Consider the following 19,564-nt stretch of genomic DNA (forward strand, 5'->3'; position numbering starts at 1 on the left):
ACCCTACTCTGAGGACTCCTTGACCAGAGAGCAAGAATATAGGACTTTTTGTTGGGGCCTATCTGAGCAGAACCAACTAACAAGCAGGAATACTTGGAAAAGACCAAAGCAAAATGTGTGGGGTGAGGCTGCGAGTATAAAGGGGGGGCTACCAACTGAGACCCTACCTTGGGGACAGCTTCATCTAGGCGGCAAGAAAATAGGACTTTTCGTTGGGGCCTAAGCAGAGCAAGGAACCAGCAGGGACATCTGGAGCAGACATAAGCGGGAAGTTGGGATGTGCAGGAATAAAGGCAGGGCTACTGCCTGCAACTCTACTCTGAGGACAACTTGACTTGGGGGCAAAAAACCAGGACTCTGTGTTGGGGCCTATCTGAGCAGGATGTACTCATCAGCAGGAACAATTGGACGAGACCAATGCAGGAAGTGCGGGGGGTGGGCAGAAGTTGGGGGGCGGCTACCAACTGAGACCCTACTCTGAGGGCAACTTAACCTAGGGGGCAAGAAAACTGGACTCTGTGTTGGGACATAGGTGAGCAGGACCAACTAACTAGAAGGAACAGTTAGAAGAGACCAAATAGGGAAGTGTGTGGGGGGTGGGAATAAAAGGGGAGCAACCAACTGAGACCCGACTCTGAGGACAACTTGACTCAGGAGGCAAGAAAACAGGACTCTATGTTGGGGGCCTACCTGACCAGGAACAACTAACCAACAGGAGCAGTTGGAAGAGACCAAAGCGAGAAGTGAGGGAGGGGCAGGAATAAAAGGGGGACTACCAACTGAGAACTTACTCTGAGGACAACTTGTCCTGGGGCAAGAAAACAGGACTCTTGGCTGGGGCCTATCTAAGCAGGACCAGCTAACCAGCAGGAACAGTTGGAAGAGAGCAAGCGGGATGTGGGGGTGGGGCAGTTATAACAGGGGGGCTAAAAACTGAGACCCGACTCTGAGGACAACTTGACCTATGGGACAAGAAATCAGGACTCTAAGTTGGGGCCTATGTGAGCAGGACCACCTAAGCAGTAGGAACATTTGGAAGAGAACAATGCAGGAAATGTGGGGGGGGGGGTGCGGGAATAAAAGCAGGGCTACCAACTGAGACCCTACTCTGAGGACAACTTGACCTAGGGAGTAAGAAAACAGGACTCTTCTTTGGGGCCTATCTGAGCAGGACCAACTAAGCAGCAGGAACTGTTGGAAGAGACCAAAGCAGGAAGTAGGGGGTACAGGAATAAAAGGGGGCTAACAACTAAGACCTTACTCTGGGGACAACTTGACCTAGGGGGCAAGTAAAGAGGACTCTTTGTTGGGCCCTATCTGAGCAAGACCAAGTAACCAGCAGGAATAGTTGGAAGAGATCAAAGTGGGAAGTGGGGGAGAGAGAATAAAAGGGGGGGCTACAAACTGAAACGCTACTCTGAGGACATCTTGATCTGGAAGAACCGATCTTGATCAAGAAAACAGGACTCTTTGTTGGGACTATCTGAGGAGGGCCAGCTCACCAGTAGGAACAGTTGTTAGACAGCCAAGCAGAACGTGTGCAGAAGGGTTAGGAATAAAAGGGGAGGCTACCAACTGAGAGCATACTCTGAGGACAACTAGACCTAGGGGGCAAGGAAACAGGACTCTTTGCTGCGGCCTATCTAACAAGGCCCAACTAATCAGCAGGAACAGTTGGAGAAGACAGAAGCTTGAAGCAGGGTGGCAGCGTTAAGGTGGGGCTACCAACTAAGGCCTTACTCTGAGGACCATGTAATCTGGGGCCAAGAAAACAGGACTCTTTGTTGGGACTATCTGAGGAGGCCCAGCTCACCGGTAGGAACAGTCGTTAGACAGCCAAGTAGAACATGTGCAGAAGGGTAGGAATAAAAGGAGGGCCACCGACTGAGACCCTACTCTGAAGACAACTCGACATAGGGGACAAGAAAACAGGACTATTGGTGCCGGCCTATCTGAGTAGGACCAACTAACTAACAGGAACAGCTGGAAGAGACCAAAGCAGGATTGGGGGGCAGGAAAAAAGGGAGGCTGCCAACTGAGAACCTGTTCTTCAGACAAGTTGACATTGGGGGCAAGAAACAGGGCTCTTAGTTGGGACCTACCTGAGCAGGACCAACTAACCAGCAGGACCAGCTGGAAGAGACCAAAGCGGGAAGCGTGGGGGGAGAAAACAATAGGGGGGCCACAAACTGAAACCCTACTCGGAGGAGAACTTGACCTGGGGCAAGAAGAAAACAGGACTCTTTTGGGGGGCCTATCTGAGCAGGAGTAACCAACCAGCAGGAAAAATTGGATTAAACCAAAGGAGGAAGTGGTGGTGGGGGGGGGCGGAATAAATGGGGAAGCTACAAACTGAGACCCTACTCTGCAGAAAACTTGACCTAGAGGGCAAGAAAATAGGACATTTTCTTGGGGCCTATCTGAAGACAACCAACTAACCAGCAGATACAGTTGGAACATACCAAAGCAGGCAGAGGGGGGTGGCAGGAATAGAAGGGGTACAACCAACAGAGACCATACTCTGAGGATAACTTCATCTAGGGGTCATGAGAAATGGACTCTTTGTTGCGGCCCGTCTGAGAAGAACCAACTAACCAGCAGATACAGTTGGAACAGACCAATGCGGCAGGTGTTTGGTGGAAGCAATCAAAGGGGGTCTACCAACTGAGGACCTACTGTGAGATCAACTTGACCTAGTGGGAAAAAAAAACCAGGACTCTTTTTTGGGCCTATCTGAGCAGGACCAACTAACCAGCAGGAACAGTTGGAAGAGACCAAAGCTGGAAGTGTGTGAGGGGGTGCAGGAATAAAAAGGGGCTACCAGCTGAAACCCTACTCTGAGGACAAACTGACATGGGGGCAAGAAAACAAGACTCTTTGTTGGAGTCTATCTGAACAGGACCAACTGACCAGCAGGAACCTTTGGAGCAGATCAAAGCTGGAAGTGAGGGGAGGCATCAATAAAAGTGGGGCTACCAACTGAGACCCTACTCTGAGGACCATTTGACCTGGAGCAAGAAAACAGAACTCTTTGTTGGGGCTTATCTGACCAGGAACAACTAACCGGCAGGAGCAGTTGGAAGAGACCAGGAAGTGGGGAGGGCAGGTATAAAAGAGGGCCTACCAACTGAGACCCTGCTCTGAGGATAACTTGATCTGGGGGCATGAAAACAGGACCCTTTGTTGGGGCCTATCTTAGCAGGACCAATGAACCAATAGCAGCAGTTGTGAGAGACCAAAGCAGGATGTGGGGATGCGGGAGAAAAAGGGAGGCAACCAACTGAGACCCTACTCTGAGGACAAATTGACCTAGGGGGCAAGAAAACAGGACTCTTGTTTCGGGCCTACACGAGCAGGACCAACTCACCAGCAGGAACCATTACGAGAGAAGACATGAGGAAGTGTGGGTAAGGGGGTGGCAGGAATAAAAAGGGGGCTACCGACAGAAACCCTACTTTGAGGACAACATGACATAAGGACATGAAAATAGGACTGATTGTTGCGGCCTACCTGAGTAGGACCAACTAACCAGCAAGAACTGTTGGCCCAGGAATAAAGGGGGTGGGGGGCTAACAACTAAGACCTTACTCTGGGGACAACTTGACCTAGGGGGCAAGTAAAGAGGACTCTTTGTTGGGCCCTATCTGTGCAAGACCAACTAAGCAGCAGGAATAGGTGGAAGAGACCAAAGCAGGAAGTGGGGGAGAGAGAATAAAAGGGGGGCTATAAACTGAAACGCTACTCTGAAGACAACTTGACATGGGGGTAAGAAAATGGGACTCTTTGTTGGGACTATCTGAGGAGGACCAGCTCACCAGTAGGAACAGTTGTTAGACAGCTAAGCAGAAAGTGTGCAGAGGGGGTAGGAATAAAAGGGGGCTTACAAACTGAGACCCTCCTCTGAGGACAACTTGGCCTAGGGGGCAAGGAAACCGGACTCTTTGCTGCAGCCTATCTAACAAGGCCCAACTAATCAGCAGGAACAGTTGCAGAAGACAAGAGCTTGAAGCGGGGTGGCAGCATTAAAGTGGGGCTACCAACTAAGGCCCTACTCTGAGGACCATGTAACCTGGGGCCAAGAAAACAGGACTCTTTGTTGGGGCCTATCTGAGCAGGACCAAGTTACCAAAGTAGTTGGAAGAGACCAAAGGGGGAAGTGTGTGGGGGCAGGAACAAAAGGGGGACTACCAACGGAAACACACCTCTGAGGAAAACATGCCCTGGGGGCAAGGAAACAGGAATTTGGGGGGGGGGGTTCTGAGTAGGACCAACTACCTAGAGGGAACAGTTGGAGGGGACCAAAGCAGGCATTGTGTGGGTGAGGCAGCAGGAATAAAAGTGGGGCTGCCAACTGAAACCCTACTTTGAGGACAAATTGACCAGGGGGCAAGAAAATAGGAGTCTTTATTGGGGTCTACCTGAGCAGGACCAAGTAAGCAGCAGGAACTGTTGGAAGAGACCAAAGCAGGAAGTAGGGGGTGCAGGAATAAAAGGGGACGCCAACAACTAAGACCTTACTCTGGGGACAATTTGACCTAGGGGGCAAGTAATTAGGACTCTTTGTTGGGCGTATCTGCGCAGGACCAACTAAGCAGCAGGAATAGTTGGAAGGGACGGAAGCGGGAAGTGTGGGAGAGGGAATAAAAGAGGGCCTACCAACTGAAACCCTACTCCGAGGACAACTTGACTTGGGGGCAAGAAAATAGGACACTTTGTAGGGACTATCTGAGGAGGACCAACTCACCAGTAGGAACAGGTGTTAGATAGCTAAGCAGAAAGTGTGCGAAGGGGGTAGGAATAAAAAGGGGGCTACCTACTGATATGCTTCTCTGAAGACAATTTGACCTAGGGGGCAAGAAAACAGGGCTCTTTCCTGGGGCCTATCTTAGCAGGATCAACTAACCAGCCTGAGCAGTTGAAGAGACCACCTAGGGAAGTGTCGGGTGGAGCAGGAATAAAACTGGGGCACCCAAAGGAAACCCTACTCTGAGGGAAACTGGGCCTCGGGGGCAAGAAAAGAGGACTCTTTCTTGGGGCCCATCTGAGTAGGACCAACTAACCATCAGGAATAGTTGTAAGAGACCAAAGCAGAAAGTGGGAGGAGGCAGAAATAAAAGGGGGGCTATCATCTGAGACCCTACTCTGAGGACAACTTGACTTAGGGGACAAGAAAATAGGACTCTATTTGGGGCCTATCTGAGCAGGACCAACTAAGCAGCAGGAACTGTTGGAAGAGACCAAAGTGGGAATTGGGTGGGGGCAGGAATAACGGGGGGCTAACAACTGAGACCCTACTCTGGGGACAACTTGACCTAGGGAGCAATAAAACAAACAATACTCTTGGTGGGACCTATGTGAGCAGGACCAACTAACTTGCCGTAACACTTGGAAGAGACCAAACCTGGAAGAGCGTTGGGGTCAGGGAAAAAAGTGGGGCTAACAGTTGAAACCCGACTCTGGAGAATTTGACCTGGTGGCAAGAAAATGACTCTTTGTTGGGGCCTATCTGAGCAGGACCAACTAACCAGGAGGAACAGTAGGAAGAGTCGGAAGCAGGAAGTGTGTGTGGGGGGGGGGGGAGAAGCAGGAATAAAAGGGGGTACCAACTGAAACCCTAGTCTGAGGACAACTTGACCTGGAGGCAAGAGAACAGGACTCTTTGTTGAGCGCTATATAAGCAGGACCAAGTAACCAGCAGGAACAGATGGAAGAGACCAAAGCAGAAAGTATGTGGGGGACAGGAATAAAAGGGGTACTACCAACTGAGCCCCAACTCAGAGGACAACTTGTCCTGGGCGCAAAAAAACAGGATTTTTTGTTGGGGCCTATCTGAGCAAGACCAACTAACAAGCAGGAACATTTGGAAGAGACCCAAGCAGAAAGTGTGTGTGTGGGTGGGGGGCAGAAATCAAAGAGGAGGCTACCAACTAGGACCCTCCTCTGGCGACAACTTGATCTAGGCCGCAGGAACATAGGATTTTTGTTGAGGCCTATCTAGGTAGAACAAGTAACCAGCAGGAACAGTTGGAAGAGACCAAACCAGAAAGTGTGGGCGGGCAGGAATAAAAGGGGAGGCTACCATCTGAGACCCTACCCTGGGGACAACTTGACCTAGGGAGCAAAACAAAACAAAACAAAACAAAACAAAACAGGAATCTTGGTGGGGCCTCTCTGAGCAAGACCAACTAACCAGCAGGAACAGTTGAAAGAGACCAAAGAGGGAAGTATGTGGGAAACAGGAATAATGGGGGGGGGGGGATACAAACTGAAACTCAACTCTGAGGACAACTTGAACTCGGGGCAAGAAAACAGGAGTATTGTTGGGGCCTGAGAAGGAACATCTAACGAGTAGAACAGTTGAAAGACACCAAATCAGGAAGTGTGTGTCGGGGGGTGGCAGTAGTAAAAGGGGGACTACCATCTGAAATCATACTCTGAGGACAACTTGATTTGAGGGCAGGAAAACAGCACTTTTTGTTGGGGCCTATCTAAGCAGGACAAACTATCCACCCGGAACAGTTGGAAGAGACCAAAGCAGGAAGTGTGTGGGGGTGGGGGGGCGGAATAAAGGGAGGGGGCGACAAACTAAGACCCTACTCTGGGGACAACCTGACCTAGGGGGCAAGAAAACAAGACTCTTTCTTTGGGCATATCTGAGCAGGACCAAGTAACCACAAGGAGAATTTTGGAAGAAACCAAGGAGGGAATTGTGTGTGGTGCAGGAATAAAAGGGGTGCTACCATCTTAAACCCAACTCTGAGGACAACTTACTTTGGGGCAAGAAAACATGACTTATTCTTGGGGCCTATCTGAGCAGGACCAACTAAACAGCAGGAAGTGTTGGAAGAGAACAAAGCAGGAATGGGAGGAGCAGGAATAAAAAGGGAGGCTACAAATGAGAACCAACTCTGGGGACAACATGACCTAGGGGAGAGAAAATAGGAATCTTTGTTGGGCCCTATATGAGCAGGACAAACTTCCCAACAGGAGCGGTTGGACGAGACCAAGGAGGGAAGCGTGTGGGGCGCAGGAAACAAGGTGGGCTACGAACTTAAACCCAACTCTGAGGACAATTTACCTGGGGGCAAGAAAACATGACTTATTCTTTGGGCCTATCTGAGCAAGACCAACTAACCAGCAGGAACAGTTGGAAGAGATAGGAATTGGAGGGGGGCAGGAATGAAAAGGACGCTACAAATGAGACCCTACTCTGGGGACAACATTTTCTAGGGGGCAACAAAATGGGACACTTTGTTGGGCCCTACCTGAGTAGGACAAACTAACCAACAGAAGAGGTTGGAAGAGACCAAGGAGGGAAGTGTGTGGGGTGCAGGAATAAAAGGGGGGCTACCAACTTAAATCCAACTCTAAGGACACCTTGACCTGGGGACAAGAAAATAGGACTCTTTGTTGGGACCTATCTGAAAGGGAACAACTCACCGCCAGGAACACTTGGAACAGACCAAAGTGGGAAGTGGCAGTTGGGAGGGGCATTAATAAAAGGAGGGCTCCCAACTGACACACTACTCTGAGGACAACATGACCTTGGGGGCAAGTAAACAGGACTCTTTTGCGGGGCCTATCTAAGCAGGACCAGCTAACCAGCAGGAACAGTTGTTAGAGACCCAAGCAGAATGTGTGGGGAGGAAGGAATGAAACGGGAGGCTACCAACTGAGACCCTACTCTGGGGAAAACTTGACCTCGAGGGCAAGAACAGGACTCTTTGTGGAGGACTATCTAAGCAGGACCGACAAACCAGCAGGAACAGTTGGAGCAGACCAAAGTGGGACATGTGGGGGGGACAGCAATAAAAGTGGGGCTACCAATTTACACCCTACTCTGAGGACAACCTGGAACAAGAGAACAGGACTCTTTGTTAGGGCCTATCTGACCAGGACCAACTAACCAGCAGGAGAATTTGGAAGAGACCAAAGAGGGGTGTTGGCTTCAAAGGGGCCTACGGACCGAGACCCTACTCTGAGGACAATGTGACCTGGAGCAGGAAAATAGGACTCTTTACTGGGGCCTATCTGAGAAGTACCAACTAAGCAGCAGGAGTAGTTGGTAGGGATCAAAGCGGGAAGTGGTGGGGGAGGGAATAAAAGGGGGGCTTCAAACTGAGACACTACCCTGGGGACAATTGGAATTAGGGATCAAGAAAACAGGACTCTTGGTGGGGCCTATCTGAGCAGGACCAACCAACCAGCGGGTACAGTTGGAGCACACCGATGTGGGAAGTGTGTGTGGGGGGGGAGCAGGAATCAAAGGGGGTCTACCAACTCAGATCCTACTCTGAGGACAACTTGACCTAGGGGCACTAAATCAGGACTCTTGGGGGACCTATCTGAGCAGGACCAACTAACCCACAAGAACAGTTGGAAGAGGCCAAACTTGGAATTGGGGGGGAAGAAATAAAATGGTGGCAACCAACTGAGACCCTACTCTGAGGACAACTTGACCCGGGGGGGGCAACAAAACAGGAAACTTGGTCTGGGCCTCTCTGAGCAGGATCAACTAATCAGCAGGAAGAGTTGGAAGAGACCAAAGCGAGAAGTGTGGGGGTTCAGACATAAAACAGGGGCAACCAAGTCAGACCCTACTCTGAGGACATCGTGACCTTGGGGGCAAGAAACGGGACTCTTTCTCCGGGGCTATCTGAGAAGACGCACTCACCAGCAGGAACAGTTGGAAGAGACCAGAGCAAGAAGCGTTGTGGGACAGGAATAAAAAGGGGGCTACCAATGGAGACAGTACTCTGAGGGCAAGTTAGTCTGGGGGTAAGAAAACAGGACTTTTTGTTGGGGCCTATCTGAGCAGGACCAACTAACTAACAGGAGAAGTTGGAAGAGGCCAAGAAGGGAAGTGTGTGAGGTACAGGAATAAAAGCGGGGGCTACCACCTTATACCCAACTCTGAGAACAACTTGACCTGGGGGCAAGGAAACACGATTATTTTGGGGCCTATCTGAGCAGTACCGACTAACCAGTAGTAAGAGTTGGAAGAGAACAAAGCAGGAACTGTGTGTTGGGGGTGGTGGTGGCAGGAATAAAAAGGGGGCTACCAATTAAACCCTACTTTGAGGACAGCTTGACCTAGGGGCATGAAAATAGGACTCTTTGTTGGGGCCTAACTGAGCAGGATAAAGGAACAGTTGCAAGAGACCAAATTGAGAAGTGGTCTTGGGGGGGGGGAGCTATAAAAGGGGTGCTACCAACTAAGACCCTACTCTGGAAACAACTTTACATAGGAGGCAGAAAATATGTTTCCTTGATGGGGCCTATCTGAGCAGTACCAACTATACCAGCAGGAAGGGTTGGAACAGTCCAAAGCGGGAAGTGTCGGGGGGGCAGCAATAAAAATGGTGCTCCCAACTGAGACCGTACTCTGAGGACATCTTGACTCTGGGGACCATAAAACAGGACATTTTGGGGGGGCCTATCTGAGATTGATGTCTAACCAGCAGGAACAGTTGGAAGAGACTAATGCAGGAAGTGTGGGGGGCAGGAATAAAAGGGGGGGCTAGTATCTGAGACCATACTCTGAGGGCAACTTGATCTAGGGGGCAAGAAAACAGGGCTCTTTGTTGGGACCTATCTGATAAGGACGAACTAACCAGCAGGAACAGTTGGAAGAGACCAAAGCAGGAAGTGGGGTGGGGAGGGAATAAAAGGGGGACTACAAACTGAAATCCTACTCTGAGGACAAGTTGACTTGGTGGCAAGAAAGTAGGACTTTTTGTTGTGGCCTATCTGAGCAGAACCAACCAACCAGCAGTAAAATCTGGAAGGACCAAACCAGGAAGGTGGGGGGGGGCAGGAACAAATGGGGGGCTACAAATTGAGATGCTACCCTGTGGACAACTTGACACACGAGGCAAGAAAACATGACTCTTATTGGGGCCTATCTGAGTCGGACCAACTAACGAGCAGGAACAGTTGGATGAGATCAAAGCAGGAAATGGGGAGGCAGGAATAAAAGTGGACACCAACTGAGATCCTACTCTATGGACAACGTGACCTGGGGTGCAAGAAACCAGGGTTCTTCCTTCTGGCCTATCTGAGCGGTACTACCTAATCAGCAGGAAGAGCTGGAAGACACCAAAGCAGGAAGTGTGGGAGGCATGAGTAAAAGGGGGGCTACCAACGAAGACCCTACTCTGAGGACAACTTGAACTGGGGCAAGTAAACAGGGCTCTTTGTTGGGGCCTATCTGACCAGGACCAACTAGCCACCAGGAGTACTTGAAGAGACCAAAGCGAGAAGTTTGCCGGGGCAGGTATAAACGGGGGCTACCAACTGAGACCCTAATCTGAGGACGACTTGGCCTGGGGGCAAGAAAACAGGACTCCCTTTTGTGGCCCATGTGAGCAGGACCAAGTAACCAATAGACCAGTTGGAATGGACCAAAGCTGGAAGTGGGGGGGGGGCAGGAAAAAAGGGAGGCAACCAACACACACCCTACTCTGAGGACAACGTGACCTCGGGGGCAAGAAAACAGGACTCTTGGTTCGTGCCTATGTGAGCTGGACCAACTAACCAGCAGGAACAGTTGGAAGAGACCAAACCAGGAAGTGTGTTTGGAGGAGTGGCAGGAATATAAAGGGGACTACCAAATTAAACCAGATGCTGAGAACAATGTGACCTAGGGGCATGAAATTAGGACTGTTTCTTGCAGCCTACTTGAGAAGGAACAATTAACCAGCAGGAACACTTGGAAGATACCAAAGCAGGAACTGGGTGGATCGGGAATAAAAGGGGGCTACCAACTAAGACCCTACTCTGGAGACAACTTGACCTGGGGGGAAAGAAAACAGGAATCATGGTGCAGCCTATCTGAGCAGGGCCAACTAACCAGCAGGAAGAGATGAAAGAGACCAAAGTGAGAAGTGTAGGGGGGGGGAGCACTAAAAGGGGGGCTACAAACTTAAACCCAACTCTGAGGACAACTTGACCTGGGGCCAAGAAAACAGGACTTTTTGTTGGGCCTTACTGAACAAGACCAACTAATCAGCAGGAGCAGTTGAAAGAGACCAAACCAGGAAGTGTGTGTGTGTGGGGCGTGGTCAGCAGGTACAAAAGGGGGGTGCCAAATTAAACACAACTGTGAGGACAACTTGTCCTAGGGGCAGGAAAATAGGATTCTTTGTGGAGACATACACAAGCAGGACAAACTAACCTATAGGAACAGTTGGAAGAGACCAAAGCAGGAAGGGGGAGGCAGGAATAAAAGGGGAGGCTACCACCTGAAATCCTACTCTGAGGTCAACTTGACCTAGTGGAATAAAAATAGGACTCGTAGTTGGGGCCTATCTGAGCAGGACCAATTAACCAGCAGGAACAGGTTGAAAAGACCGAAGCAGGAAGTGTGGGGTGGGCAATAGGAATAAAAGGGGGGGGGCACCAACCGACTCCCTACTCTGATGACCACTTGACCTGGGGGAAAGAAAATAGGACTCTTTGTTGGTCCCTATCTGAGCAGGAGCAAGTAACAAGCAGGAACCGTTGGAAGAGACCAAAGTAGACAGAGTGGGAGGGCAGGGAAAAAAAAGGGGGGGGGGGTACCAAGTAAGACCCTACTCTGGGGACAACTTGATCTAGATGGTAAGAAAACAAGACTGTTTGTTCGGTCCTATCTGAGCAGGAGCAAATAACCAGCAGGAGCCTTTGGAAGAGAACCAAACGGAAATGGGGGCGGGGGGATAAGAGGGGGCCTGCCAAATGGGACCCAATTCTGAGGACAACTTAACCTGGCGGCAAGATAATAGGACCCTTTGGGGGCCAATCTGAGTAGGACCAACTAACCAGTGGGAACAGTTGGAAGGGGCCAAAGCAGGAATTGGGGGGCAGGAATAAAAGGGGGGCTACCAGCTGAGACCATACTCTGAGAACAACTGGACAAAGCGGGCAAGTAAATTAAGACTTTTATTTGGAGCCAATCTGAGTAGGACCATCTAACCAGCAGGAAGAGTTGGAAGAGACCAAAGCAGGAAGTGTGGTGAGCAGGAATGAAAGGGGGCTAGTAACTGAGACCCTACTCGGAACACTACTTGACCCAGGGGGCAAGAAAACAGGACTCTTTATTGGGGCTTGTTGAGCAGGACCAACTACACATCAGGAATCGTTGGAAGAGACCAAACCGGTAAGTGGGAGGGAGCAGGAGTAATAGGGGGGCTGCCAACTGAGTCCCTACTCTGAGGACAACTTGTGTTGGGGACAAGGCAACAGGACTCTTTGCTGGGACATATCTGAGCATGACCAACAAACCAGTGATTACAGTTGGAAGAGACCAAAGCAAGAAATGTGTGTGTGGGGGTGTGGCAGGAATAAACGGGGGGGGGGGGGGCTACCAACTGCAACAGTACTCTGAGGACAACATGACATGGGGTCAAGAAAATAGAACACTTTGTTGGGGCCCTGTCGGAGCAGAACCAACCAACCAGCAAGAACAGCTAGAAGAGACCAAAGCAAGAAGAGAGGGGGGAGGAATAGAAGGGGGGCTACCAACTGAGACACTCCTCTGAGGACAACTTGTTCTAGGAGCAAGAAAACAGGAGGCTTTGTTCAGGCCTATCTGAGCAGGACCAAGTAACCAGCAGGAACAGTTGGAAGAGAGAAAAGTCGGAAGTGTGTGTGGCGGGGCGGCAGGAATAATAGGGGGGACGGGCCCAGGCTCTTCTGCAGCAGGTGTGGGGACTTCATGGAGATCCGCAGGGCCCATCCCGCCCCGGGGAGAGGAGATCAGCCTGGGCCGCGGGTGCCGGGGTACGTGTAGAGGGTGGCCGCAGGCCCCGTCCACTCAACTGTGCCCCGGGGATCTGAGGAAGCTGAGGACCTTGGGGTGAGGGACAGGATCCTAGGTCAGGAAACGGCAGGGACACAGGACGGGGCCACGGTGTCCAGGTGGGGGTCAGAGGGAGGACTGAGGGACTCGGGCCCCCAGGACAGAGGGGACGCCCCAAAGTTCAAGACTTCAGGCCTTCTGAGAAGGGCCCTTGGGAGGCATGGGGACTCGCGGAGGAGAGTCGGGCCAGACTTCTGCAGCCGGGTCTCAGAGACACCGGAGGAGGCGCAGGGGGCGGGGGGTGGCTGGGACACCTCAGGTGGGCAGAGGGCAGGGCCCGTGTCCCGGGGCGATTCCTAATGAGGAACAGAGGGACCTGCAGGCAAAGGAACCTGGACCCCACAAGAGAGTCAGTCCGCGCAGGCCCCCGGGAGGGATGGGGACACTGGGCGAGGCTGGACTTGGGCATCCGGGTCTCGGATCACCTGGACGGGGGAGTGGGGGTCGGATGGGTGAGCTGGGGAGAACCGAGGACCCGCTGTCTGTTGGGAGCAGCCGCTCCGGTGGGCAGAGGGGAGGAGGGCCCAGGTGCTGTCAGGAGACCAGGTCCACCCCAGCCCAGAGCTACGAAGTCAGTCCGTGCCGCAGGCCCGGGGAGCCCCTGCATCGGGCGGCCAGAGGTGGCCGGCGCCCCGTCACTGAGCCTGGGCGGTGCGTCCCAGAGACCTTCAGACCGCGGTCTGAGGGGCACGAGTTCCCATCGTCAGCGGCCACGCACACAGGCCGTCCCCGGGGTGCAGGAGGCCTCGGAGGGAACACCGAGGGAGGGACTCTGGCCCCCAGAACGCAGGCCCCGGCCCGGAAGGCGACCCCTAGCGGCAGCCGAGGGAAGCCCCTAGTGGGAATGAGGCCCCGCGGGGTGTCTGGACTTCCGCATCCGGGTCTCAAGAGACTGGCGGGGCGGGGCGGGGCGAGGGGGCCTGGGCCTCGGCGTCGGCGTCGCGTCGGCGTCGGCGTCTTCCGGCCGCGCCTCGAATCCAGTCAGGCGCGGGAAGGGCGCAGAGCCTCGTGGGCTTCGAGGTGAGGCCCAGAGGGAGGAGCGAGGGGGCCGGGACCCAGAGGGGAATGAGTCCGGCGGTGGGGGCGGCGGTGGAGGCCGCAGGGCGGCGCGACCACGACGACTGTGACCAGGGCGTGAGGCGTGGGCGGACTCGGGCTCTGGGTCCCAGCCCGACTGAGAGCTGGTTGCGCGCGAGGAGCCGGCGTCAGGCGGCAGAGCCCGAGGCCCAGGCCGCCCAGGGAGTCCGGATGGGGACGAGAGGATAGGGCTGAGGGACCCCCAAGGAAGCCACGTGAGCCCCCCGCCATCGGCCCCGGGCCTCCCCGGACTTGGTCGCCTCGTGCGACGCCAGCCGCCTTGGCCCGGACCTCGCCGGGCCGTGAGGGTTGTGGTGGGAGGCAGCGGGCCCGGGGCTCCCCGGGAGAGCCCTGCGGGAGGACGGCCGGAGGCCCCTTGGACCCCAGCCCCGGGGCCGCCCTCGGAAAGCCGCCCCCGCGGTGGGTCTGGGCGAGGGGAGGGCCTTGGTGTGCGGGGCTGGACCCCGGTCAGCCGAGGCAGGATCCCGGGCCCTGGCCGGGGTGCAGGGGAGAGAGGAGGCGCTGCCTCGCAGCCCAGGACACCTGCCTAGGGCCCAGGCCTGCCCTGCCGCTCGGGTCCGCTCTGGCTGTCAGCGGAGGTCCAGAAGGGGCAGGCCCAGGCTGGATGGGGGGTGGGGGTGTGGGGGCTCCCGGGGCGGGGCCGCCCAGAGTCCTGGCCAGAATCTCCTGGCCGCAGTGGGGGGTGGGGGCCCGGGACGATGCTCGCGGTCTGCACCCACCCTGAGACCCTGAGGCGCCCCCTCCCTCCCCCCCTCCCTCCCTCTTCCAGGGGCTCTGCGAGCTCTGCAGTTGAGGCCTTGGTCTGAGGCAGGAGTCCTGAGGTCACAGAGCAGAGGAGGCGCGGCCGCGTGCCAGTCGGTTGTCCAGGCGAGGTGCGTGCCCCGCGCGTGGGGCCGGGGGCTCGCCCATCCCACCCCAGAGGGGACCCCTCGGCCCCCAACCCCCACGCAGCCCCGCTCTCAGGCCTGGGAGCTCGGGGTCTGGGTGGGCTGGGCCTCCCCCTGAGGAGCCACCCCTCTTCTGTCTTCAGGGTCTGGCGACCATCATGCCCCTGGGTGAGAGCAGTGTGTTCTGCAAGCTGAAGGAGGAGCCAAGAGAGGTCCCACTGCCATGGGATGCACCGCTGCCAGAGCCTGAGGACAGGGAGGTGGAGGAGTTGGAGTTGAAGAAGGAGGAGGTGGAGTTGAAGAAGGAGGAGGAGGAGGAGGAGGTGGAGGAGGTGGAGTTGAAGGAGGAGAAGGCGGAGGAGGAGGAGGTGGAAGAAGTGGATTTGGAGGTGGAGGTTGAGGTGGAGGAGGTGGAGGTTGAGGTGGAGGAGGTGGAGTCGGAGGAAGAGGAGTTGGAAGAGGAGGAGTTGGAGTTGGAGGTGGAGTTGGAGTTGGAGGTGGAGGAGGTGGAGTCGGAGGAAGAGGAGGAGTTGGAGGAGGAGAAAGCAGAGGAGGAGGAGGGGGGATACCCATCTCCCTCCTCCTCCTCCTCCTCCTCTCCTTCCTCCTTGTCCTCCTCCTGCTCTGTCCTCATTCTGGTCCCCCTGGAGGAGGGGTCTGCTGCTGCCGGGTCCCCGATTCCTCCCCAGAGCCCTCGGAGCTCCTGCCCCTCCCCCAGTGCCATGGCAGGCGCTTCGGGGAGCCAGTCCCACCAGGGCTCCAGCAGCCCCGATGAGGAGGGGTCGAGCACCTGGGGGGCCCCGGCAGGGGCCCAGGCCTCGCTCCCAGATGCGCTCTGCGTGAAGGTGGCCGGCCTGGTGCTGCTTCTGCTCCTCAAGTATCGCACCAAGCAGCCGACCACACGGGCGGAGATGCTGGCGGCGGTTAGCCAAGATGACCAGGACCGCTTCCCCGTGATCTTCCGCCGAGCCTGCGAGTATCTGCAGCTGGTCTTTGGAGTCGACGTGAAGGAAGTGGACCCCCGCGAGCGCTCCTACGTCCTGGTCAGCATCCTGGGCCTCAGCTGCGATGGGACGCCGAGTGGTAGGGACGGCATGCCCAAGACCAGCCTCCTGGTGCTGGTCCTATGGGTGATCCTCCTGGAGGACGACCGTGCCCCTGAGGAGGCGGTGTGGGAAGCGCTGGGGGTCATGGGGGTGTATGCCGGCAGGGAGCACGTATTCTATGGGGAGCCCAGGGAGCTGCTGACCGAAGTCTGGGTGCAGGAAGGGTACCTGGAGTACCGGCAGGTGCCCGGCAGCGAGCCCGCACGCTACGAGTTCCTGTGGGGTCCCAGGGCCCACGCAGAAACCAGCGGCGTGCAAGTGCTGCAGCACATCCTGGCGGTCAACAGCAGGCAGCCCGGGTCTCCGTGTCTGTCCGAAGACGCTGTGAGCCATGAGGAAGAGCGGGCCTGAGCCCGAGGGGCAGCCGGGCCCGTTCCCACCTGGGGTCGAGCAGCTTCTCCTGCGGGACACGCAGCCAGGCCACTTCTCCCCTGCGAGTGCGAGCAGAGCGGGCGCTGGGCGTTGTGAGTAGTGGAGGGCCAGGGCGGCTTGGGGGAAAGCGGGGCCAAGCGCACGTTTGGGTGGGTTCTTGTTCTCTGTCTACGTGGCCTCGGAAATCGATCTTTGTTTCCTCGAGGAAGTTTTCAGATGTCGTTCCTTGTCATAGAAGTTTTCGTGAGCTTCGGGCTCAGTGTGGGAGCGGCACCCACGCCACAGGTGTTCAAGAGTCAGAGTTGTGCCGTTTGGTGCAACGAGCTGGGAACCCTTCCGTCCTCGTTCGGGATCCAGAAGGGAATCGCGGTGCCTGGGCTGGGCACAGACAGGGATGTCTTGCAAACGTGAAGACCCTGGCAGTAAACGGATGGTTTCAGGACATGGAGAAATAAAAGATGTTCGTTCTTGCTTCTTGTCCCTTGTCATCTGTCATTCTGGACAAGGGACATAGAGATGTGTGCCTGCCTTTGCTTGGGTCTCCAAGAAAGGAGGAGACACTCGATCTGAGCAGAGGTCCCCAGCTCACTGGGACATTTGTGGCCGGACATTCGCTGAGCTCTGCTCACGCTCAGAAGGGCCCTGTGTTGGCAGTGAGGACACTAGGAGAGGCAGGACACGTCCCACCCATAGGTGACTATCTAGCAGCTGCGGTCCCCATGGGAAGGCAGGGAAAGGTCCCCTAAGAGGAACAGAAGAAATGAAAGAAGGCTCAGGCGGTGGGGCTCCAGGGGGGGAGCCCTGCAGTGGAGATGCCCTGCCCGAGCCAGGCTGGCCTGGGATCTCTGTTCAGTGCGATGCCTTCTGGGCAGCTGATCACAATGTAGCGGGGAGGGGACAGTGGCTGCGGTGTGCTCCCTGCCTCTGTCTCCAGGAAGGCGGGGAGTGAGAGCCTGGGTCTGAGGCGCACAGACTCAGCTGTGCAGAGGGCGGGGGCACGGCCCGAGCCGGTCAGAGTCAAGGTGAGGATCCCGGAAAGGATGGTGACAGAGGTGGGAGCCTCAGTCTGGGATGCCTGGTTCGGGCCGGCAGAGAGAAGGGGCCCGGCCGGGCAGCAAGGCGTGCACGTCGACATGTGAGGGAGCACGGCCGGCCCCCCATCCCGGAATCCAGGTCAGTCCAGCCGGCAGCCCGAGAGACCCCGGCAGGGTGGTCAGGCGGAGCCCTTCTCCCAGCGGGGCTAAGGGTGGTAGACTCGGGGACCCAGAGGGACGGGCCCAGGCTCATCCTGGAGCTGGTGTCTGGACCTGAGGGAGAGCGGTAGGGCCTACTACACCCACCCACCCTGGGTAGAGGCGCTCAGGCCCCGCTGAGGCCGGGGTTTCTGGAGAGGGCGGCCGCAGGCTGTGTCCACTCAACCGTACCTCGGTGGTTTGAGGGAGCTGAGGACCTTGGGGTGAGGGACAGGATCCCAGGTAAGAAAGGGCAGGGGCACAGGCCGGGTGGTGGGTCCAAGAAGGGACATGGGGGGAGGACCGAAGGACTCAGGTCCCTAGGACACAGAGAAGGAACCTGCCAGAGTTCGGGCACCCGCGTCCTTCTGTGAAGGGCCATGGGCAGGATGGGCATCTGGGTGGATGAGTCGGGCCAGACTTCCACAGTGGAGTCTCACAGACACGGGGGGTGTGTGTGTGTGTGTGTGGGCGGGGGGAGGCGGCTGGGACACCTCAAGTGGGCAGAGGGCAGGGCCTGGGCCCTGTGGCCATTCTTGGCGAGGATGCAGAAGGAGGACAGAGGGAGCCTGGGCCCCTCAACAGAGTCAGTCTGAGCCTTCCGAATGCCTGCCCCTCCCCCGCTGACATGGCAGGTGCTCCGTGGAGCCAGTCCGATGAGGACCCCAGCAGCCCCGATGAGGAGGGGTCCAGCACCAGAGGGGCCCCAGAAGGAGCCCAGCCCTCGCTCCCAGATGCATTCGGCATGAGGCTGGCTGACCTGGTGGCATTCCTGCTCCTCAAGTATCCCACTCAGCAGCCGACCGACCACACAGGCGGAGATGCTGGTGGCGGTCGGCCAAGATGACCAGGACCACGTCTCCGTGATCTTCCACCAAGCCTGCGAGTATCTGCAGCTGGTCTTTGGTGTTGACGTGAAGGAAGCGGACGCCAGAGACCACTCCTTCTTCCTGGTCACCATCCTTGGCCTGATATGTGATGGGATGCTAAGCAGTAGGCAGGGCATGCCCACGGCCAGCCTCCTGGTGCTGGTCTTGGGGGTGGTCCTCCTGGAGAACAACTGTGCCCCTGAGGAGGGGGTGTGGAACGTGCGGGCTACCAACTGAGGCCTACTCTGATGACAATGTGACCTAGGGGCAAGAAATCAGGATGTGTCATCAGGGCATTACGTGAGCAGCACCAACTAACCAGCGGGATCAGTTGGAAGAGACCAAAGTGGGAAGTGTGTGGCCACCATGAATAAAAGGGGAGCTAACAACTGAAAACCAACTCTGAGAACAACGTGACTTGGGGGCAAGAAAACAGGACTTTCTTTTGGGGCTTATCTGAGCAGGACCAACTAACCAGATGGAACAGTTGGAAAAGACCAAAGCAGAAAGTGGGGGGGAGGGGCTACCAACTGGGATCCTACTCTGAGGACCACTTGATTTAGAGGACAAGAAAACAGGACTCTTTTCTCGGGCCTAAATGCACAGGGCCAACTAACCAGCAGGAATATTTGGTGGAGACCAAAGATGGGAGTGTGTGCTGGGGAGGGGTGGCTGGAATAAAACGGGGGCTACCAACTGGAACCCTACTCTGAGGACAACTTGACCTGGGGGAAAGATAAAAGGACTCATTGTTGTGGCCTATTTGAAGAGGACCAACTAACCGGCAGGAGCACGTGGAAGAGACCGAGGCGGAACTTTGTTGGCGGTAGGAATAAACGGGGGGCTGCCAACTGAGAAACTACTCTGAGGGCAACTTGAACTGGGGGCAAGAGAACAGGACTCTTTGTTGGGGCCTCTCTGAGCAGGAACACCTAATCAGCAGGACCAGTAGGAAGAGACCAAAGCAGAAACTGTGAGGGGGGCAGCAGGAATAAAAGGGGGCAACCACCTGAAACCATTCTCTGAGTAGAACTTTACGTGGGGGCAAGAAAAAAGGACTCTTTGTTGGGGCCTATCTGTGCCGGAGCAACTAACCAGCATTAACATTTCGAAGAGACCAATGCAGGAAGTGGGGGAAACGAATAAAAGGGAAGGCAAC

General features: G+C 55.5%; 1 protein-coding gene and 1 long non-coding RNA gene across 2 annotated transcripts; both read left to right on the forward strand.

The window, feature by feature from the left end:
- Positions 1 to 13,811: 13,811 nt before the first annotated feature.
- LOC125157499 (uncharacterized) lies at positions 13,812 to 15,102 on the forward strand. Its single transcript, XR_007148985.1, has 3 exons — positions 13,812 to 13,861; positions 14,709 to 14,811; positions 14,970 to 15,102. It is a non-coding gene; the product is annotated as an uncharacterized LOC125157499 (long non-coding RNA).
- Positions 15,103 to 15,338: 236 nt separating this feature from the next.
- On the forward strand, positions 15,339 to 16,776 carry LOC125157889 (melanoma-associated antigen 9-like; the record flags this gene model as incomplete). Its single annotated transcript, XM_047844972.1, has 2 exons — positions 15,339 to 16,396; positions 16,514 to 16,776. A coding segment is annotated over one exon (945 nt), but the record flags the coding sequence as incomplete, so codon positions are not given.
- Between the last annotated feature and the right edge of the window lie 2,788 nt (positions 16,777 to 19,564).

The sequence above is a fragment of the Prionailurus viverrinus genome, chromosome X (assembly GCF_022837055.1).
Source record: "Prionailurus viverrinus isolate Anna chromosome X, UM_Priviv_1.0, whole genome shotgun sequence".
Classification (NCBI taxonomy): Eukaryota; Metazoa; Chordata; class Mammalia; order Carnivora; family Felidae; genus Prionailurus; species Prionailurus viverrinus.